Source organism: Drosophila hydei, unplaced genomic scaffold (assembly GCF_003285905.1).
Source record: "Drosophila hydei strain 15085-1641.00,03,60 unplaced genomic scaffold, DhydRS2 tig00000001-arrow-pilon, whole genome shotgun sequence".
Taxonomy (NCBI): Eukaryota; Metazoa; Arthropoda; class Insecta; order Diptera; family Drosophilidae; genus Drosophila; species Drosophila hydei.
In genome coordinates, this window is record NW_022045643.1 from 2,682,969 (window position 1) to 2,706,164 (window position 23,196).

Genomic DNA, 23,196 nt, shown 5'->3' on the forward strand with positions numbered 1-23,196 from the left:
TGGTTTTTGTGTGTTTAAATACTTTTGCTTTGCATTGCTGTTGTTGTTTGTATTGTTTTATAAATATATACATATATATATGTTTGCTATACACATACGTATACATTTTGCTTGGCAATAACATTAACAATTATGCTGGCAAGCTCAATTTGCAGTGTGGTTTTTGCAATGTGTCTTGTATAATTTACAAAAAGGTTTTTTTTGCATTTCACAAACGATTTTTGAGATTATTTTCTTGCTGTTGTGGTTTCTGGCAAAGTTCTGTAACTTAATTATTTGCCGTGCAAAAAGTGTTTTAAATTTATCTTAAGTGTGAGTTAGTTAGGAGCACTTTAGTTTAAGCTTGACAACGAAGTTAGTTTTAGTGAGAGAATTCTTTAAAAACTTGCTTGCATTATTTATAATCATTGGAAGTTAATGGGATTTATTATTTATTGCATAGTTAGTTAAATATTGTGTGATATGGTTTATCTTTTCGTGTTTGTCCAGCTAGTGTAGGGTGTGTCAAAGCTTTGATAATGCGACACCGATATTGTGGCTAATAGTGAGAAAGATATGGGAGAGCAAAGAAATTAGATAGACACTTGTGAATAGAGGCAAATGCAAAAGATAGAGAGATATATATATATATATAAAGATACAGTAGATAGATATATAGTTGCTAGAGTGAGCCAGAAAGTAAGACCAGACACACAGCAAGGCAGTTGCATAGAGTGTGAAAAGAGAAAGAGACACAGAGGGTGTTAAGGAGACAGCGGGGTATCATGACAGCTCTAGAGAGTTTGTTTAGTTTGTTTAGTTTGGCTAGTTTGGGTGGGAGGACACTTGGTAAAGTATCTTTCATTATTTGTGTTTTAATAGCTGCTTTCCATACTCAGCTGAAAGGTAAAGAGTTACACTAGGCTAATTGGTAGTCGATACTCACGTCTGGAGCCCATGCGCTTGTGCTGCTCGGTGCCCAGGCTCATGGTGCGTCCCAGCTCACCGCGTACAGCCTTTAAGGATTTCAAGATCTCATCCGGATCGCGTCGTGCCACTGAGGAGCGACGCCGACCCACAAGATAGGATGTGGGCGGCGTCGCCATAGCGTCCTCTTCCAGCCGATTCTTTTCGGCATCCTGAAAGCTAGAACGACGCGAGCCCGGCAATGAGCGCGAGAAGTCCTTACCCAGCTGGTACACTTCCACTTCCATAGTCTCTGATTGCGATGAGCCGCGCCGCGAGCCCGCTATCCAAGCATGGTCTGGATGCAGCAAAGACGCACCATCCCCTATCGAATCCACATCGTCGGACATCGAACGCTGTGTATTGTAATCCCGACGGATCAAACGTGAGACATCGCCGCAATGTGCACCAGCAATAGAGCCGCGTGGCGAGACGCTGGGCGACTTGCTGATGCTGATGCCGCGCAGCCCCTTGGGATCCTCCAGACGGCACCAGATGGCCTGGTCATCAAGAAACGCCTGCTGCAGCTCAATGTTGCACTCGCCCAAAAATATGGACTCTGTGTGCGGCACCAGATCCCACAGTTGTATATCTATATAGCGATCCATCAAGCTGTCCGCCTTCACATGGGCGAAGGTTAATGTTGCATTCCAAATGGGATTCTGAGTGGGTCGGCTGACCTCCGTTTGCTGCACGCTGCCATCGCCACTGCAGCAGCAGGAGAAACCATAAAGAGTTGAAGTTATATGGAAGGAATAATAGATGACAGATGATTATAATATATCGCTTTTCTGCCTTTCTCTCCACACTCACCACTTGGGCAATATGCGAACTTTGGCGTATGCCTCCGGCAGATTGCCATGCCCATAGGCCTCATCGCGCAGTGCCAGATCATCTGCAGCCATTAGGGAGACGACCAATTCGCTGCGCTCCGCATGATACCAAACCTGTATTTGCACGCGGCCGCTGACCATTTTCTCCCGTGCAATTTGCTCCTGCGGTTGAGAGAAGGATTAGTACTGGGTCCGTTCATGAAAAGGATAACAACTCGAAGCATGTTTTATGGCTGCGCTGTACAAGTTTTTAGCTTAATATTTAGTTAGCTGATTATATTAGCCTAGTGCCTACATATGTAACGCATTGAATCTTTAATCTTTAGTTTATAGTTCAAATCGCATATTTACAGTTGCTTGATTGTGTGGCTGTGGCTGTGGCTGTTCTATGTTGTCGTCGTGGTGGTGGTGGTGGTTGTGGTTGTTGTGTACATAACTGAACAACAAATGAAAGCAATATAAACATAAATAAGACTAATTAAACCAGTGAAAATAAGGCAAAACACGTAGATTCATATATGTAAAAACAGAGCAAGATAAAGAGAAAGAGAGAGAGATATATAGTGTCTAAGTGAAAACGAAATGAAAAGCATGCGAATAAACATAGCAAACGAAAATGCATTGCATAGCCACAGGCGCTACAACTACACACACACATTGAGATGTACACGGATGCATACACGCATGCATAGCTACATGTAAATGATGCTTAAATAAGCGCACATTATAGCACACACATGAACACACACACACCTCTACACAGAGATATATTTGTATTTACATTGACCACACGAAGCACCGCAAATGCAGTCTGCTGCGGGCACTGTCTAGTGTTATATTTTTTGCTCTGTCCCGTTAAGCGCTGTGAAACGGAAGTCATTGCTGCGCAGTTGCGCATAAGAGTCATTGTTGCTGTTGTTGCTGGCATAGTGCCGTGTTTATTATACTTGCTTGTGTTGAATATAGCGCAGCCTCATAAAATATTCATAGCGTGTACATGCGCATAGTCATAACAACAACAAGAGCAACATAAGCAGCAGCAACAGCAGCTGAAACGAATGTCGAACTGTCTGGCGTTCAGAGTTCTGCAATTGCAACGGAAGCCGCCATATTGCAATAACGTGTGTCAAAACGGAAATAGACCACACATACACACACACACAAAAGTAACTGTTGCTCAGCTTGTGAGCGTGTGTGTGTGTGTGTGTGTGTGTGTAGCAACTCTTTATGGCAGTGCCAAAAAGTTTATTACATTACGAGACACATTTCTCATCTCTTGCGTGGGCAGGCGGCATAAACGAAATCGAATTCGCAAGGGGCGTTTATAAGGCAACAGCGCGCACTTATCTACAGGTAAACAGCACACCCACGCACAGGCAGAGCGAGAAAGGCACACATGCAGAGGGCCAGGATTATTGAAGTTGATCAAAATGGCAGGCTGGTTGGCAGCGATAAGTGCCTAAACACTTGAAAAACTTTGACGCAGACGGCTGACAGTGGATTGGTTGGGCGGCGGGTGTTGCCTTTCAAAGGCAAGACCGATAATAATGACGACGCTGCTGCCTGAATTGTTGTTAAAAGTTTTCTAATTTTCGACATTTCAAACATTTTATGCCTGCCAGCTGTCAATTAAAGGCGACAGCACCTGTTGCTGACAGCACCAGGGCCTAAAACAAGGTCTCCGGACTCCGCTCTGCGCACGGTGTGCAAAAGTCAACTGTTGCCTGGTCTTTGGGCGTAATGAAAAACTCGCACGCCAACTTGACACCTGCCCCAGACGCAGAGGGAGGCATAGAGTCAGAGGCAAAGGCAAAGTAAGAGACAAACACATTGACAGAGACAGACCCAGCAGAGACAGTGTCTCAAAGTTGTAGCGCCTAAACCGCAGCTAGGCGAAGGCCTGCTGTTGCTTGCTGTACCCTTCACTCTGTCCTCCTCTCCACGAGGCCGGTTTGTGCGTGTCTCAAAGTAACTAAAATTGATAGTAATATTTGGGTATACGGTGCGTATGAATAATGTATGCAGTGCATACAGTCAAAACGTAAGACATTCAACAGATACACGATTATATATATGAACTTAGGCTGTGATGTGAGTGAGAGGCGTGCACAGAAATGTACATTTAAATAAATAAAAGTCACATAAATATTTAATTAGCTACACATAAGATACGCTTGAGAGAGGGAGAGTCGCTCCCATTGATATTTACACTCGCATACACATGTACATACATACATATACATGCATATATATATATGTATATGTATATATAAGCCGATACAGGTTACATTAACACTCAATTCATTATGTGTGTTTTAGGGTCCTCTATATGCATATGTCAATGAAATCGTTACATTCAATAAATGAATCAATCAATCATAAAGTCAGGCGAGAAGCAGCATTGCTCATCAATCAATCAATCAAATTGATGACACTAATTTTATCTGTTGCTTCGGCTTCTGCTTCAGCTTCAGCTTCAGCTTCAGCTTCTGCTTCTCGTTCTGCTCTGTCGTTATAAAACATGTGTTTTGTATTTGATTTCTCTGTTTTGATTTTCGCTTTAAATTTATTTTTGTCATCACTCTTTTATATACTGCAAGTGTTTTGTGGCAACAATCAGGTGATTTTAGTTTAGTTTTATTTTTAAATTGCTGCATTTTGCTGCAGCTTTCATTTAGCTAAGATTATTTTATATCGATTGCCATAACTCGTGCCAGCTGGGGTTACAATTGTTGTACAGGTGGAAATGAAAATTTTTAGTTCATATACAATTTGGTAGTAGGATTTTGTTTATCAAATAAATATATATATAAATATATATATAGGTATTTATATAGTTTTATAGTTAAATGCATTTGTATTAGTTGCAAGTTGTTTAAAGAGATGCTAGTCGGTTTAAGATTAAAGATCCACTAGATGCTAGTCAAACAAATTGTTGGTAGGCTTTGCGGTACATGTTATGCAAAATAAGCAAAATGCAATTAAGTAAAAGAAATACTCGGAAGGAATTGAAAGAAAAGTAAACAAATTTGACAAAATTACAAAAGAAAGTTTAAGGTTTCAAGTTGGTTTTTGTGTGTGGTTTGTTGTTCTTTGTGAATCTGCCAAGCGACCCTTAACAAAAGCAGCTAAAACTAATACAGATCTTATGTTGTCCTCTTCCAACTAGTATATTACAATAAATGTTCCTTGTACTTAAATACATATATATTTATATAAATTACGTTTCCTTATATAGAAAAAAGGAAGAAAAATTAATAAATCAATAAATCATATTGAAATGCAATAGTTAATTGTATTTACTGCAAGGTGTGTGGATAGTATAATACAAGGTTTCGCTTTGTTTGGATAGTTAGAGAGAGTGTAAAACGTTATGCAACACTATGTACGAGTACAAGTTGGGGAGCGAGAGAGACAGAAAGACAAGAAGAGGGTGAGTAAGAGACGTGGGGGTCATTAAAGAGTCAAGAATTATGCATAAACCGAAAGAAAAGGAAACGTCGGGTAAGGATAGGTAAACATTTGCTAAGCGAGACGCAAACAAAAGCTCATAAATTGACAGAGAAATGGAAATTGTTTACAAGGACACAGCGCAGAGAAAGAATACAGGGCGTATACGTAACAATAACAAAGAAAAATTCGTATGTATAAGTATATAAAACCTAAACGGACAAAACGAAACGAAACTTCAAAAGCAAAATCATAAAGAAAAGCGCACGTTTTATTATTATCATTATTATTATTATTTTTTTTTTTTTTTTGGTGGGCATTACAATTTATAGAGCCTAGCTATATTACACTGGTTGTAGTAGTATTTGAAAGGGATTTTTGCTAGCGGTTTTTGGTTTCTGTTGTTGGACGTGCTAGAACTGTACAGGGTATATTCATATATATATAGTAGGTATAGTTTGTATATATTTTTGTATGGGATGCTTCATTTACATAGTAGGTATTGATAGAGTTGCTTTGTTCATTTACCATTTGGTGGGCATCGTAATGGTGGGGTGCGTCGGTGTCGACTTGACTTGACTGGCTGACAGGCTGACAGGAAGCTGACAAACTGCTGCATACAAAAGTTATAAATCGAATTTCCAGGCAATAGCTTTTTTTGTTTTTTGTTTTTTTTGACTTGCAGTTAATATAGAGAGACTTTATTTTTCACGTTTCTTTTAGTTTTCAAATATTTAGCACATTGGTACGTGTTAAACGTTTAAAATAACTGGGTGTATATAGATATCGTATAGAATTGTAAAGTTATGTATACATGGGTGTATATATATATGTATATATATATTTATGTATATATATATATAATATAGTATTTCGTAGGTGTAAAGATAAGCGACTGACTTTCTTAAAGTGTGATTCGATTTCCTGCCAGCGGCTCTTGTTGTGCAACTCCGACCGGAGCTCCTCTGTGTTTCACCCTTTTTACTTTTAAAATTTAACATATACATACATACAAAAAAATGTCAATGCAACAACTTGCGCCACAAATACAATTACAGTCATCAGTTTTCACAATTCTCATATAATAATTCCATAGAGTTTCATTTTGTTGGATTGTACTTAATAGCTGGGGGAAGTAATACATAATTTTACAGACATACATATATAAGTACATATGTACATATGCTGGTGTGTAGTTCAACGAGTTGTATAAGGACTATAAATACATAGGTACATGTACAGTTATAGTTATATATCTTTAGCTTATTTAAGTGTGTGTCTGTGTGTGACTGTGAGTGTGAATGTGTGAGTGTGTAGGCTGTACACAGTGTAGTTTACAAAATCAAAGATCAATTTTATCACCCATCTGACAGGAGTTACATAGCTAAGCAGCAGCTTTAGTTAACGGTATTCAAGTAAGAGTTTATAATTCTGTTTCCATCATGAAATGATTAATGTTTCTTTTAGCACTTTGTTATTGTGTGTTCATCATATAAGTATAAGTAGGTGGGCTTCACGATCGCTTCGAGATAAATATATATATATAGGTTATATATATATATGTATGATCGCGCTTTCTCCAAAATATTATTTATGTTAAACATTTACAAACACAGCACTAACAATGACATACACAAATACAAATGCGTATAGGTGTAGATATAGGCGTATTTATTATATGTATACACATACATACAACTTATGATTGGGTCCAAATAATGCGTACAACTCTCTCTATATGTATTCAGATAATGCACCATATAAGGAGGTTGGGTTAAATTTTGTTTTCTTTTTGGTTAAAAAACATTTAAACATTTCAACAACAAGCTACTTATTAAGTTTTCTTTTGTTTTTGGTTTTTTTGGTTTTCTTTTCGCACATTTTCTTTGCTACTTATATAAAGTTAATAACATTTAAAACACACTCATATATATTTAAATATATATAGTTAAACTCTGTTTGCTACAATTATCACTAGTAACATTTATAAAGTTTTTTTGTTTTGTTTTTGGCATTTGTTTTTGTTTTTGTTAATGTTTGTCTATATAAATAGTTCTATAATGAGTTGCTGCATGGCTGCAGATGCTCATTTAGCCTGGCCCAAACTCAGCTCAGCTGTTTCATAATTCTTAGTAGTGAATATATTTTGTTGTATTTATTGTATCGATTTGCAGAGCCTAGTTTAATGCCACTACACAAGCTGCGTATATAGGAAATTGTTTTCAATTCTTTTGTTTTTTTGAAAATTCGTTACTGTCTCTCATCGAAAGGGTCTGCAGACAATTAGGCATAGTAGACACGACTAACAATTATGTAAAACTTTACGTTCAGCTTACAAATCTATTGTTGGTGCTTTGTTCTTACTGTGTTTTAATCGGGCAATTCGATTGCCCAAGAGAAATTTCAACTAACACAAAAACACACATACATATGTCGAGTAACGGGTATAAGGTGCTATATAGTTAGCGCATATCGAAACTTGTAGTATTAGTATTAGTTTTGAGCATTCATAGCTAAGCTAATTCATTTAGTAGTAGTTTATGGTAACCTTAAGCGTAGTCGCTGTCACTATCTCTAGTTGGTTAGTTGACATACAAACTATATCATATACGTAGTTTTATTTGTTTTTGTATTTCTTTTTTAGTTGTTTTTGGTTTTTTACTAACAATAATTACTACCAACACCGAAAAATAAATATGATATAATTGTTGTGATTATATGACAAAATAGCAAAGAACACATTTAGCCATGGCCATTTGTTTATGGTTAGTTAGTGGTAGTAGGTAATATTAAGGATCGAAATAAATGTTATTTAACATATATCGAAACGTAAAACACATATAAATCAAATTAGAACATATAATAATATATAATATATATTTTTACTCAATATCAGCTACTACAAATACAAATCTTGTATTTATAAAACACAATAAGGATAATATTGAAAATGATAAGAGAACCATTATGGTAAAGTGGACTGAAAGAAAGGTGAGTTTTTTATAGCACTGAAGCTGCACTGAAATATGCCAAATAATTTCATAGAACATATTGTGAGCACTTGAAGGAAAAGCTGAAAAGTTTGTGTGGAAAAACTGCGTATGCTTAAGCTGCATTTTTTGTTCGTTTTGGTTTTTGTTTTTTTTTTTTTTTTTTATAGCTAATTATTGCATTATAGCCCATTGTGTATTATAAGTTTAGTATATAAATATTCTTTTTTTTTTGATTTGTTTCTTTTTTGTTTCGTGTTTTGTTTTATCTCAAATCGTAAATCTCAAATTGAAATAAATATTACGAAATTGTTTTTATACCGGAGTTTTTGGTAATTTCCGTCTAGTTGGCGATGCTGGTGATTTGTCTGTGTTGGTTTCGGGGTCTGTTTTTATTTATTGAACAATCAATTCGTTTTTTTTTTGGAAAAGAAGTAACAAGAAACGAGAACAACAAATGAAAATGATGTAATTATGTTTTGCTTTCAGGGTACATCAATAATAATTATGTTATGCACATGTATATGTATATATATAGCTATATACAAAACTGGTTACAACAGTGTCGGACAGTGGGACTAGCTACATGAACTGCATTTGCCTGCAACTTACCCGCTATAAGTCCCAGTCCTACGGGACCGTCGCCGGAGCGCCGAGGTCCGCTCTGGCCGCCACTGTTGCCAGGTGGCAGATTCTCGTCGAACAAGTCGCACATGCGAAAATCTGTTGCATGCTCCACCAACAGCTCCACAATGTCCCCAGTGCGATCCATAATCGAGCAGACCTCCTCAAAGCTGCGATCAATTAGCGACATGCCATTCCACTCGAGTATCTATTGTGTTACAAAAAGAAACATAAATCATCATCCTTTCAGCTATCGTTTGTCAGCAAGTGTTTGCCTTAAGTGCAACTGCTGACAGGCAGCTGTAAAACTTGTGAATTTCTATCACGCTGTTGCCCTTTCGGTCAAAGGCCTCTTGTCAAATTTGCTTATCGGTCGCTTAACATCATGACAGCTGTCTATTTACTAAAATTTTCCCAAATGTTCTGGGCATTTGTTCAAAAAACTTTACATCATATTTTGCCTTGTCCTCGAAACTCATTAATTATGTGAAGTTCTGTTGGAATGCGATTTTTGAGGAGCCAACTCACCTTGTCACCCTGCTGCAGGCCATTCTTCTCGGCTGGCCCACCGGGCACCGTCCAGACAATGTAGGCAAATAGCCGTCCATCAGCTCCAGTCTTGCCACCGACCACGCGCATGCCAAAGCCTCGAGCTGCAAAGACAGACAGCAGCAAAATTTAATAAGAAAATATGCTGACTGATTATGGGTGGCAAAAACAAAAGCAACAAAACAAAGAGGAAAATCAATATTAAATCTAAGAGTCCACACAGACGTAGCACGTAGCAACAAATTCGGGGCATGTGGCAAGCAATTTGTGTTGATTTCGTTTGCAGTTTGCACTGCTTGTCCAACACCCATGAGTACATTGCGTATACGCCTTGTCTGTTTGCGTGTTTGTCTGACACCCATGAGCACATTGCGTATATGCCATAGACAAAAGCACTCGAATCGGCAAACAGTTCGACTATTTACTTTTCTAGCTGGCTGTCTGCACAAGTTTTGTGCTTAGTCGACTTATATTTGAAAGGGATGCTCAGCTTGAGCATTATGTTCGATATAGAACTGGACTAACTTATATCAAGCTGAGTTCGTCCCGTTGGGGCCTGTGTTTAATGTCTGTCTGACAAGTTGGAAACCAAAATTGTTTTCAGTTTTGCTTTGTGTGCTTTAAGAACGCATTTCCATGGCTAAACAGGTCGGGCGAAGCTTCCACTGGCATCGCCACCTGTACGAATTCAACTAGAAAATAAGCATTTTCTAGTCAGCAGCTGCACTCTTAAGATTTCACAGCACGAATCCAAACGATTTAATTAATTTAATTGCAATTTCAGTTTGCTGCTGGCCGGGCACGCAGCGAGTGTGCAGCTCAGTTTCAAGTACTCATCATTGGGCGCAGAAAACTAATTTCAACAATTTGTGCACGAAAACTTACGCAAGCGGATTTCCGCCGCCCAAACCCCATAGCATTGCCCTCTAACCGAGCAGTGTTCAGCCCGCGGCCAGACAGTTGAACGCTTGCTGCAGACAATTGCCAAGAAAGTTAACTAGCGACTTGCTGGGAGCCAAGGAAGACGGCAGAGGACAGCGGGGGTGTGTGGGGCAACGGAGACATTGACAATGAATTTTTGTTCGTCCAAGGTTTTTAGTGACATTTTTGCTCTTGCATTCGTGTGGATTTCCAGCAGAATTATTCAGAGCAGGTGGCTCCTCTTTGGAAAAGTTTTTGCACAGGAAATGCCAACAAACTGCCGGCGCTCCCTCACAAGTATGCAATAAAATGTTGCGCATACGCCTCGTTGCCGCTGTTGATTTGGGGCACATTGATACCCAATTAGGATAACGCGACATTTTCTCTTTGAGTGTTTTAATCAAAAGTTTTCTTTGCCTCACTTTCATTCTTTTTATTTTATTCTCATCTTTTCTTCTTAGGTCACTAAACACGGTCATAAAACTGAAATAAATAAAGCACAAATCCTTTGCTGTCACCGCTGCTGTGTCCTACTGACAGCACAAAAGCGAACGCCAAAAAGGATGTAAAATTGCGCAGATTATTCATGAGCTGACCGGGAGATATAAAAGTAGTCCATGACCCAGCAGTTTTAAGAGACGCGATTTGTTGCTGCCATTTAGAAATCATTTAAACTGATTTATGGGCCTGCGTGAAGCATAATTGCTAGTAGGGTATCTATTAGTCGCACATACTCGACCATTGTGACATCTGTAAGCTATCCCTGGGTCGTACTTAACATGCACAAAATGTGCGTGCTGAGTGAATTCTCGATCTATTCTGCACCGCCTGGCATCAGTCTTGGCCATAAACGCCGTCGCATTGAAATCATGAGGCGACCCCTGAATGGGCAAGGAGCTGAGGCGAGGATGGACTGCAGGAGGTTTACTGTAACTCGCTGCTTGCCTCGGCTATTTGTGTAGCCTTTGTCTGCTGTTGCTTCTGCTTCGTGTGTATGTGTCATTCATCTATGTTTTATGATACAATTTGTTGATCTTTTATTTTCTTTTCTTTTATTTTATTTTCCTTTTTGTTTTCGTATTTTTATGTGGGTAGCATTAGGATTTTAATAAGCCAAACATTGAGCATTGCTGCTGGTAGCTATGGGCTTGTTTATGCCCAGAATTTACCAACTTTTTATTGAGGGCAATCCTCACAGCCTTCTGCCCCCCTCCCCCTCATGCCCTTCGAGGTCACAAACTAATTTCGTACACGCTTAAAAAGTGATCTATGTGCGGTGGCAGTTGTCGTTCTTGTTTCCAACTCAACCTGTTTGAAATTTGTTGCTGGAAACTTTTAAGCGTGTGTCCTGGCAATTGCTTGGCTGGCTGGCTGGCTGGCTGGCTGGCCGGCCGGAGTGCTGCATTTAATGTCATTAGCTGTGCAAACTTTTAGATGCCTGGGCAAAGGACTTAATCGATACACCCACCCACACACTAGTGCAGCTGGTGCCCGGGCATGACTAAGCGTTTTAGTGGCTGCTATCAGCAGCCATAAAAATTGATTCTTAATTAAACTATCACAAGCGTTGAGATGGCGCTGCAAGACAATCGTTAGCCAGGTTAATAACTTGAAGACAAAACTAATAAACAAGTGCGGCGCACGTGTGCAGCCAAGTGCTACTTTGTAACACCTGGAACACGACAGCCAATTGCTCGTTTATGTCAACAGCTGAGCCAATGATGGCAGCGAGGGGGTCGCTCTTAAGTAAGCGATGGCTGGAAAAGCCGTCCGCTCAAGAGCACTAAAACTATGAATGGCAGCCTCGAATGCACGGCAAGCCGAGACGGGTCCCACTTTGGCTACCTGTTGCCCCCAAAAACACAGAACGAAACGAGCCAATCACACGCAAAGCCTCAGCAGACTCACTATGTTTTGTGTGTGTGAGTGTGTGGTTGTGTACGCGTGTGTGTTGAGGTTTTACGTGATTTGCTGTAATAAATGCGTAGCTCATGAGGCTGCATAAAATTTCATTAGGCGTGTTAAGACGCCATTTTGACGCCCACTGGCGTCACTTATTGTTCATGTATGTGTGTGAGTGTTTGTTTGTGTTTGTGTGCGGCAGTAAAATACTTTAACGAGCTGCATAATTGAAATCGCGTTTGGCCATTTACAATTACATTTGCCATCGATTGCTTTTGTAGCTGCACTTGTGATGTGATGTGATGTGCTTTTCGGATTAATTAGTCGCCCATCCATTAGCAGCTAATTGCGCTACGGCTACTTTAAAAGGATATGCCACTCGTCTAACGCAGCGCATGCACAGTCAATATCTCTCAAGGCAAATTGCAGCACACGGCTGATGCACCTGCCACAAGCATGTGACACAGCTAAAGGCATCGAGTGTGCTGTGCGTGTGCTTGCGGTTAAGCCGCATGGCAAGTATCTAAAGCAAGGATATGGCTAGGGAGGTATATATATAAATATATATATATGACAGCCACAACAAATGCCAGCAGTGGCGCGACAGCGCTTGGCAAGAAAATGGTTTAGCACATTAAAATTCCACTTGCTTCGTTGCATATCAAATATGCCGGGTAAGCAGGCAGTCAGCCAGCCAAGCAGCCAAGCAGCCAAGCAGCCAGGAGAGCATGCTTAACTCTTGATATGAGCATGCACACACCTACACCTACACCTACATTTACGCACATACACCCACACAGCTAACCGTTTCACATTTTTATCATTGCAGGCTGCGCTTATGCGTATTTGTTGGGTATTGACATTTTTTTATGATATGCAAATTGAAATTTTACTATATAGATATATATATTTATATGTATATATAGGAAAATAAGCCAAGCAGCTAGAGTGGCAGGTGGCAGACAGGTAGCGGCTAGTTATTTGATTGAAATTATGTGCGCTCGTGAGCATAAGCCTGACTGTCAAACACTTTAAGCCAATTAGGTTTACTTTTCATTTGACTAATTTAGCGTCTTCCGCTCGAAGGCAACTGCTTGAAAGTGAAAAGCAATCATTTCGCTAGCTTTATAAATATGGCATCCTAGTTCAAATATATATATATTTTACAATTTTCTACATATACTTTTGAGTTCAGCTTCAATTATGAGCGACTAACTGACAAATCGATTTTCAATTTTCCCTCTAGCATATTTGCATAAACTTTCTACTCAACTTCTCAGTGCTTCTTCTCAGTTAGTTTTATACATTTTTAATGCATTTGCTGCAGCTTTTCATGCCTTCATCACATTTTTCCCGGCCATGAGATCATTTTAAAGGCGTAAACTAAAAGTCAGTGTGAACTTTTTAGAAGGCTTCGCGTTACTGCTAATCAGGCGAACATGTTAAAAAACTCTTTGTATTCTAGAAGTTTTTCACTGCTCATTAAGCTTTTAATAGTTTTTATAACCATTCTCGTTTAATGCAATATCTTTGAGTTCTAATGCGCGAGCACGTTTTTTACTATTGATTTTTTACTGTGCTGATAATTAAAAATTCATTTGCACGGTCATTTCATGCGCATCGTTTGTCGCTGCTGTCCGCTGAGAAATGCAAAAAAAATGCATATAATTAAAATACATGCACAGGCACAGAGGCTCACACGCGGCACAAATGATGCCATTGGCAAAGTGAGCTCAGAGGAAGCGGCCAACTACTGCCAGCAGCTGACTCTCGTTATATATATGCTAGCTGGTGGGTGGATATAGCTATATATAGTAGCGGATGCTATGCGGCTTTGCCAGAGCCAGGCTATCGTATAGTTGGGTCGATTATGGCTATGTGTAGCAGTCGCAGTGCCTGTCTGTCGATAAAGAATGCTCTCGGTTGCTTAATCTGCTACCCGTTGGTTTCCGCTTTGGGTTTTATTAGAGCCAACAGTAGCCCATTCTCATTATTCTTTACGGACATCTCCCAGCGCCATGTGCTGTGTTTGGGGATTAGAAGAGCGCCAAGCGGACAGGAAATGTTGGCGGTACGGTCGAAACCTTTTGGTTAGTCCCTGGTCGGTTGGTCGCTTGGTTGGTTGGTCGCTTGGTTGCACTGTCGAATTAGCATAACCAAACGTTGTAATGAGTCTTATTTACTTGGCCATTTCCGGTGTGGCGAGTAGGAAGCATTGACTCCGCATGCCCACGTCACATCGAAAATTTGTTAAGCACACAGAAGCACAGCCCACACTCACACACACACGTGCATACATTGAGCTGATTGTACTTACTGCGATGTGCTTTGTCCGTGGGGTCTCGGCGTAGGACAATGCGACGCTTTGATGCGCATATCGGACCGGAATCAACATCATGTATGACAATGCGTATAGCCTCGCCGTCCATGGATGTTTGCCTTCGTGGCGCCTCCAAATCCTCCAAATTGGGTCCCGTAAAAGAGGCCATTGGTGGCGGTATTGCCGCTTGCAAGCCCGCTGGCAATGCACCACGATTCTGCAGGGCCGCTATATCCGGCCTGCAACAGAACAACGGGAAAATCATGTTAGCACGAGCTGAATTCTAGACACGCAGCCAACTTACAGCTGTGAGCCACGTCGTCGCATGCGTCGATCATCGTCAACAGTCAGCACGGGGCTGCCCTTGTCCGGCGAGCCGGGCGACTCATCATTCTGCAGGTCCTCCGAGGCATGCGGCACCCGGAACGAGGGACGCCGCGAGCCTGGCAGCTGCCCGGGCGGCATTATGCCGCCGCCGCCATCACACGGTGAACGCTGCAGTTGCGTGGCAGCTGCTGCCGCGCCCTGCATTACTCCCGGTGCAAACACATCGTAGGCCGATTTCCTGTAAGTACCTCAACTTTAGTTGTCGAACCAGGTGTTTGAATTCGTTTAATTTACCTGCGTGGCATGGCTGGTATGCCCAGGCCAGCGCCGTCGGCACCCATGCCCAATGCGGGTCCGCCTCCACCCATGCTGCCGCCCACGCCGCCTGTCTTCATGTCATCGTCGTAGCTGTGCTGGCGCGAGACACGTGAGCCGCGCCGTGACTGCATCCGCGAGAGCGGCGCACCGAATGCGGGCTCCAGCTCGCTGCCGCGCGGCGGGCTGTTCGAGCGACTGGGTGCCATGCTGCGACCGCCTTTCAGCTGCTGAAAGTACATTAATTATAAAACAAATGACAGGCGCAGCAGCTGCTGTCTGTGCTGGGATTAACTTACGCGCTCCAGCTCCTTCAGCGATGCAGGTGAAACATCTGAATGGCGTCGCAGCTCAGGACTACGCGGCGGTGCCAAGGCAGCGCCATTGCTGGGCGCCAGCGTCTGGGTGCTGCTGCCCAGCTTGGCATCCGAGTGCCGTCGCTGCAGTGCCTCCAGCACGGGCACGTCCAGTGTGGAATCCGTCGAGTCCTGCGGTATACAGACGCGCGAGGCCATCTTGCGCCGGCAAACGCTGCAGCGCCACATGTTCTGCAAGACGGTCCAATTACGTGGTTAAATGAGAGAAAATCAATGCAACCTTAAGAGAGGGCACACGCGTGCACCTAATTAAATTTCATGGCTAAGCTCTGAATTCTATTTGTGGCCGCACAAAACAGCGGGATAATATTTATTAGTTAGCTAAAGTTGAGGAAAACCACATTATGTTGCTCTGCGGTGGCTGTTGCTGCTGCTGCTGCTGCTGCTGTTGCTGTTATTGCTGTTGTTTCTGAGCTGGTTGAAAATAAATATTAATTACTTTCTGAACAAAAGTTGCAACGTTTTCTACCTTGCGCGCTGTGCGAAAAAAGAAACCATCTATTTCTGTGCACGTGCAAAGGGGCGAAGGGAGAATAAGAGCGAGTAGCAGTTGCCATGTCCTCAATTACGAGTGGGCGCATGCCACATCAGTGCCACCTCGCCCACAGCTCGCGCTAAGCCCGAACAATGGCCGCTACATTTTCACCTGGTCGTTGATTCATTTTACCCGCGGTAGGGTCGTGTATGTGAATGCTGCACCGGAAGTTGGCGCCATTTTAATTAAGTTGCAGCAGAGCGTACTCTCTGTATATATGTGTGTGTGGGTGTGTGTGTGTGCATCAAGTGCGTCTATAATCATGGATCCTGCTGTATTGTCCCCAAGCTAAGGCGGGCCACCACATCACATCAATGCAAAGCTGCGCTTTCGCTTTTATTGCTTTTGTTTTCCCCAGTTGGGTGCGCTATAATTACAGCTGCTGCGGCAACGGCTCCTGATCCCAGCGAGAAATCAACTGCAACTGTTGTTCCAAAGCCACACAGAAGCAAAGCATTTCAATTGACATTTGTTAAGCACTAATTTTATATGCATAAACAGGAAATCGATTGTAGATGAATGTGCTTAAGAGCCAGAGAGAACAGAAATTAAGCGGAACAACATAGCTTGAATATCGACTGGAGCAAATGGCAGATAATTTAGGACTAAAAGGTCAAGGATTCATAGAACCAGCAGTCCGTAAATGTCATATCGCTCGGCTAGGATATTTATAGTGGAAAATATTAACAAGATTTTTGGATTTGCCCTTTGTAGAAATGTGCAGTTGATTAAAAATTGAAGCCAAGCCAAATATAATGGCAAATGCTTATCTGAAATCAATGCTCTGTCTATCTGCCTTTCGGAATAAACAGAAAACAGCGCCGCTATCATTGTAATAATATTTTCTGTAATCATGTTAAATATTACAATGCGCACATTTCATTTGATACAGCCCGGGCAATATTAATTTCATTCGGCGCCCCTATGGGTATGCAATGCTATCCGAACACAGTGGGCATATCATCATCATATGCGCCACCCACCCACTGACTCAAATAGCCGGCTCATGTCGTATGATGACAGCAGTTGGGGCCACATTGTGGTCAAGCCAACAACGTCGCATGCGTTCATTGTACAGACGTGGGCCATAATTACGCTCCTGTGGTCATAAATACATATGTATGTACACATGCATGTGGGTGTGCAAACGTTGCTGGGTAACTGCTCGTGAGTGTGTTAGTAACCGCCCACAAACATCAATTTCAATTAACCAAAGTGGCCAGTTGACGGACAAACGTTAAATTTTATGCGCAGGGCGTTGCCGCACACTTCACAGCTATGTCGACGGCATGTCGAAAGCCGCCAAATTATCAGAAATTCCAGATAAATGCTGCAGCCCAGTTGCCATTGCTGCTGATTCAACAGATATGTCTCGTCAACTTGTTATTGTTGGCTTGTCAATGGACATTATGTGTGGCATTGATACATGTGAGCTGAGCTGTCTTTGATTGAACAGTTCCAGCATAACTGGCGTGGGCGAGGGCGTGGCCGTGGCCGGGGGCGCTCTGTTAATGCATGGCTGGGCAAGCAACAGGCAAATGCAAGTGTTCCCTGTGCCACTCTTTAGCTGTGGTAGCTGTCAGTTAATCTCGTTAATCTGGCTTTTATCTTGTAAATGCCACGAGGCGAAGCAACGGCGGGCTATTGTGGCTGTTGCTGCTTCTGCTGCTGCTGTTGGTGGACCGGCCCTAAATGTAATCTAATTTGTGTGCAGGCTGCGGTTAATGTATGCCACTGCCACGCCTTTATTGCCACGCCCTCGCAATCATTGTCACAGCCAGCAGCGCTTTAGTTTTTGCTATACAAACGGCAGCCGTAGCGAGGCACCCACACACACAGACTTACACAAAGAGCTATTGTTTTTCTTATTAATTAAGCGCCGCGGGATAATGTGTTTATTTTCGCCACGCCCACAAGTGGACATTGCCTAGTGGCATGGAAACGTGTTGTCCATGTTTCGCTGCAGTTGCCAACAGCTCCAGCTCCAGCTCCAGCTCCATGCCTAACAGCAACATCAACACTTACCGCATCCTCATGCTCATCCAGCTTGCTGTAGCTGGCGCAGTCCTCGCACACGCGCTGCTGGCACTCGAAGCACGTCTTGTGGTAGTCGTCCGGTTTGAAGGACTTGAGGCACACCCGGCACGCGCCCGCTCGGCGTCCGGGCTCCTGTTTGGCAGCGGCGCCACCACCGCCGCCACCCGTGCTGTTATTGTTGTTGTTCAGATTGCTGCTGGCCTCCTGCTGCTGCTGCTGTTGCTGCTGCTGCTGCTGCTGCTGTTGATAGCTGGGTGAGCCGTAACTGCCGCTGGTGTCCGTATCCGTTGGCACCAGCGAGGGGCGTGGCGACATTTTATTAACTGCAATGAAAATGAAAAAATTAGATCTCAGTGAAAGGGCCACAAATGCATTTAACCCTCGCCCCCCTTCGCCCCCTGGGCGTGGTCAGCGCCATAGTAATTGACTTGTTGCTGCACAAAATGTGACCTGATTTCATAATTAATTCGTTTGCAAATTGCTAACGTGACAGGCGGTGACGACAAAGGCGATAAATAAAATAAATGACTGCGATTAGCGATAGTCAAAACGGAAATTGCCGACAACGCAGCGACAAGTGGGCGTGTCGCGAAATTGCCAATTAGCTGGGCCAAACAACATAGAAAGCGACGCCACTAAAGGAGTCATTAATATAAACACCAATGTGAGCTTTGTTGCAAATATAATGTATTTCTTAGATTAATATTAAATAACATTTTCAGAAGATTTGTTTAATAAATAAATTATGTTAAAGGGTCGAAAAGCACGACTTGGAAAAGGTCGCTCTGCATTAGTTACACTCGATGGGCAGGCACAAAGACTGCTTTGTTTTGCACATTGCGTATACGCACAGTTGCACGTGCAACCTTTCTTTTTGCCTGCGGCAACTCAGCATGACATTTAGATGGAGCAATGTTAGGCAGCAGCAAGGCAAGCAAGCACTTTGAAGCACACTTTAAATTATTAAATTGTATTTCAGCGAGTACTAAGTGCTGCTGTGTAAGAGCTTCACATTTGAAATAGTTTGTTAAGTGCAATTCGAACGCTGGCCAATTCGCTAATGCAGTTAATAAATACGCCAAAATTATGTGGCAATTGGCATTGTGCGTCGAGGTCACACACGCGACATGAGGTCAAAAATATTTACACAAATTATGCACATAAACAACAGCAGCAGCCGCAACCAAGGCACTTGACACTGTGGATTTGTCTCGTGTTTGTGTTGAAGTGGGAGGCGCTAAGAGGCGCAGTCCAGTCAAGCTTAGTCGAGTAGAGTTGGTTAAATAAACATCATAAAATAACATTTCATTTCGATCTAATAAATCTGCTGTGGCCGCAATAAAAGCAAGAAGCCATCGCACAGTCAACTAAAATGCAATAAAAGCAAGAATAAACTGTTTCATTTTTGATTCGTGTTGGCGAAACACAAATACTCTGCCGCAGAACAAACACAAAATGTGATAATCGCATCTAAGCCATACTCAATTGGCGTGTTATTGTGAGCGAAACTATATATATATAATAAGAGTATATATAAGATTATTGAATGGGTTTCATCTACTTCAAAACGTCTCATATTTCGTGACACAGAGTGGATATCCGCTGCAAGGGTATATTGACACAAAAGTCAACACAGCACTCAGCCATGGTGTGTGCATGTGTGTGTGCGTGTGTGCGTGTGTGCGGTCGCTGGTGCTGCTGTTAGCCGTTTATTGACATTGGATTTGTCCTGTGGACACTAGTAAAAAAATGAACAACTCTCGTTGTTTATGTCTGTCATAACAATGACTATGATAATGGCGATGCCAATGACTGGGTAATGCAGTTGACTGCTGCTCCAGCACTGGCAGCGACCCTTGCATAATTGAATTTGCACAGCGAGCGTATAAAGCTTCTGCAAGTATTGCGTACACGCAACGTTTGATGCTTGCTGCCAGATTAAAATGCCGTGAGCTAATGGAAAATGTGGGAAAGGGGAAGGGGAAAGGTAAGGGGGAGAGGGAGGAAAGGAAGGAGAGTTGTTTTGGGTTATGCTAGCTTAGCGCATCTCCTGTTTTGGCTTATTGTTAAAAGTTGCGTGCACTTTGAGCGCTTACTTAGCTTTGGCCTTTTGTTTGCGCTTACGCTGCGTATACGTTATATTTTTGCAGGCAACCGTCAGCTGGCAGTGGCATTGCAAGGGCAAAGTTTTGTGCAAAGTTTTCGAGCAGCTTTATGAGCACTTGAATAAAAATTCATGCCATAAATTCACATGCACTTATGGACCCGAATGCCAATTCCAAACCCAAACGCAAACGCAAACCTGGCTTAACTCACCTTTATCTGTCACGGTTAGCAGCGACGAGGAGAGCGTTGCCTTCATTTTGTTTAAGGCGCCCGTGTTCGAGGCACCGCCGCCAGAATCTGTTGCATGCTGATGCCCCTGGTTCGCCTGCTCGTCGGTGGCCACCATCTGTGCAGGAAAAGAAAGTAAAAGAATCGAATGTGGATGAGAGTTATAAATATTAATGGCATATTGAACTGAAAGTTTCATTTGTGGCAGCTACAAAACATTTATAGTTATGTGCGCACTTAAGCCCCGCCCAGGCAGACGGGCATCGAATCTTTACAGTCTTAAATGCGATTTCTGCTTGTTGAAATTGAATTGAAATTGAATTCCGGAACGGCTTTATGGCCGCTCGCTTAACGCTACGCCAGCTGTTGCTCGGCTGTGCCAATGTATTTGTTAATTTTATTTGAATTTTCTTTTCACTTCTCATGGTGCCTGCTGTCTCCTGCCCCACGCTCTCTCTGCCTCTACGCATATTTTTATAACGTCTTGCCAGCTCATGCTCATTTCGAGCGTCGTCATTGTGCGAAGCACCGAAAACGCAGGCAGGTGAAAAGAACGCGTTGCGTTTTATTTGATTTTGGTTTTGTTCTTTCTGTTTTTGGTTTTTGTTTTTGTTTTTGTTCTCTACTGTTCATTGTTGTTGTACCTGCTGGACCGGCTGCGACTCAGGCGCAACAAATTGCCAAGAAATCGTAAAATGCGGCAAGCAATTTTTGTTTAAACTACGAAAAGTGCGCCCAAGCGAGCGGCTTTCAAAAATTGCCGTCATTCTTTTTAATGCACATACACATACACCCATACACTAAATAGAGTGTGCGAGAGAATGACGCGGAGGAAGTAACACTAAAATTGAGATAAACAACAACAATACTTTAGATGGCTAGCTGACTGGCTGGCTGGCAAAGCAACCAAGCCAGCTGCCCCTCCACTCCGCGGCTGTAACATAAGTGCTCTGCGTTGTCAGCATTTTATGAAGTGGAAATTTTCTATTTGCCAAAGCGATGGCGGCGACGAAACCGGAACAAACAGCCGCCTATGTGGACTATACACAAACCAGCCCATACACACTCACACACCCACACAGTGTCTCGCTCTCTGTCTCGCTCAGTGAGACTAGGCGCAAATTACGCTAAGTGCTTTTGGCTGCAGCGTTTTTCGTTGCCTACCTTTCGGCGGGGAAGCACTCGCCGCTGTACTCATACTCAAACTAAGCGCTGCCTAGTGTCAGATTATGGTCGCTTTGTGCTCAGCTTGTGCTACATATTTGATGATGTCATTTCGAAGCCGGCCTCAAGGTAATATTCATGTTGCTGCGGATTTATGTATATGTTTTTCTGTCTACCCCAGCTAGCTGCAAACCAATTTTGGTCTAGCAACTATATACATATCATTGGCCTGTGCTACGCCTTTGCTCTGGCGCTCCCTTTAATTTATGTGCAGGATAACTACACTGGCAACGTCTGTGTCAGTGTCTAGAGCCGGCGCTTAGCACGTGTAATTATTGCCGTGTTAATTTCGTCATTTATTATGAGATCTTTTCTTTCGCCTTTGAAGGGCAGCCATGGCCTGAGCTAGTTTCTTATTTAGTGCCAAAAATTATGGGCTGTCACACATACATTTAAGTGCTGCTGCTGGTGCTGTGACCAAGGACCGCCGTAAGCCACACAAAGCCATATGTGCGTCCTTTATGGCCGTAAAGTACGCTACATAAAATGCAAGTCAATATGTAATAAGACCCGCATCGGGGGCATAGGGTAGCTGGCATAGCAACGGCAACATCAGCAGCTTTTCGCGTTGTGATTGAAAGCGCACGAATTGCAGCTGACTGAACATGAAAATCAATAAAAAGCATAACCATAGCACCCATTTGCAACGACTTTGCCATACTCTAACAAATTGAACTTGATTTACAACACTGAAGCTTGTCAGCTGATTGGCATTACGTTCAGCCAAAATAAGCTTGTTTCTATGGATGAATATGCTAATGCAGTGCATGCTTTTTGGAAATGCCAGCATGCAGGTAAAATAAATAACAGAACCAAATTGTAAACATCAGAGCAGCTCTCTAATGTGCTTGTGTGCGTGTGTTTGTGTGTATGTATTTGTTGCAGCGAAAAACCGCAAACAACTGTCAGCCACAAGATGCAGGCAGCTAGTTACATTATGGTCTGACATGGCATTTGTGTGCGTGTGTGTAAAGTTCAGGAAAACTATTAAGAAAATTACAGCACATAATTTACTACAGGCGCTTGCCTGTATTTAAGCTTCTCTTTTCTCTTTTAATCTCTCTCCATCTCACTCGTGCTCCTCTCTTTTGCTCTCTCTTTCTCTCTATATATTCAACACATTTACGCCCCAATGATTGCCTTTGAAGTGCGTTGTTGCTTTTTTAAGCTTTTTTATGGTTTGCTCTTGAAAAAAATGTGTGCGAATTTAGTTGGGCATTTAAATGGGCAAATAAATAGCAAAAGTTTGGGCAATCCTTTTACTGAGCTGTCTTTGTTTTGAAAGGATGTGGTGAGAGTGACATTGCTTAACTGTCACCAGCACATCATATTTCCTTGAGTCGGGTGGTTTTTCTGCTTTGATTTTGTGCTTCATTTGGTCTAATCAAAGTTTCAATGCTCCTAAAACCTAAAGAAACATTTCTTCAAGCGCATCCTGGCCGGCCAACTCGCTTGACATTCGCTTGTTTCAGTTTATTTTTACTTAAATATTTTCTTGTTTTCTTTCCTTTGG

The 23,196-nt window shown here is 42.3% G+C and overlaps 1 protein-coding gene across 5 annotated transcripts in view; it reads right to left on the bottom strand.

The window, feature by feature from the left end:
* The window catches only part of LOC111604750 (regulating synaptic membrane exocytosis protein 1), a 51,955-nt gene that overhangs the window by 6,567 nt on the left and 22,192 nt on the right, over positions 1-23,196 (bottom strand). For 3 of the 5 annotated variants that reach the window (XM_023322931.2, XM_023322930.2, XM_023322932.2), the window contains 11 exons: positions 20,442-20,577; positions 18,114-18,448; positions 15,476-15,724; positions 15,156-15,406; positions 14,839-15,099; positions 14,532-14,773; positions 9,371-9,495; positions 8,831-9,050; positions 8,540-8,604; positions 1,759-1,940; positions 926-1,653 (listed from right to left, as the gene is read on the bottom strand). In XM_023322931.2, coding sequence (XP_023178699.1) covers positions 926-1,653; positions 1,759-1,940; positions 8,540-8,604; positions 8,831-9,050; positions 9,371-9,495; positions 14,532-14,773; positions 14,839-15,099; positions 15,156-15,406; positions 15,476-15,724; positions 18,114-18,448; positions 20,442-20,577 — 2,794 coding nt within the window. Of the gene's footprint in view, positions 1-84; positions 539-925; positions 1,654-1,758; positions 1,941-8,539; positions 8,605-8,830; positions 9,051-9,370; positions 9,496-14,531; positions 14,774-14,838; positions 15,100-15,155; positions 15,407-15,475; positions 15,725-18,113; positions 18,449-20,441; positions 20,578-23,196 lie in introns of those variants that run through there. The other 2 variants (XM_023322934.2, XM_023322933.2) reach the window with 2 other exon arrangements.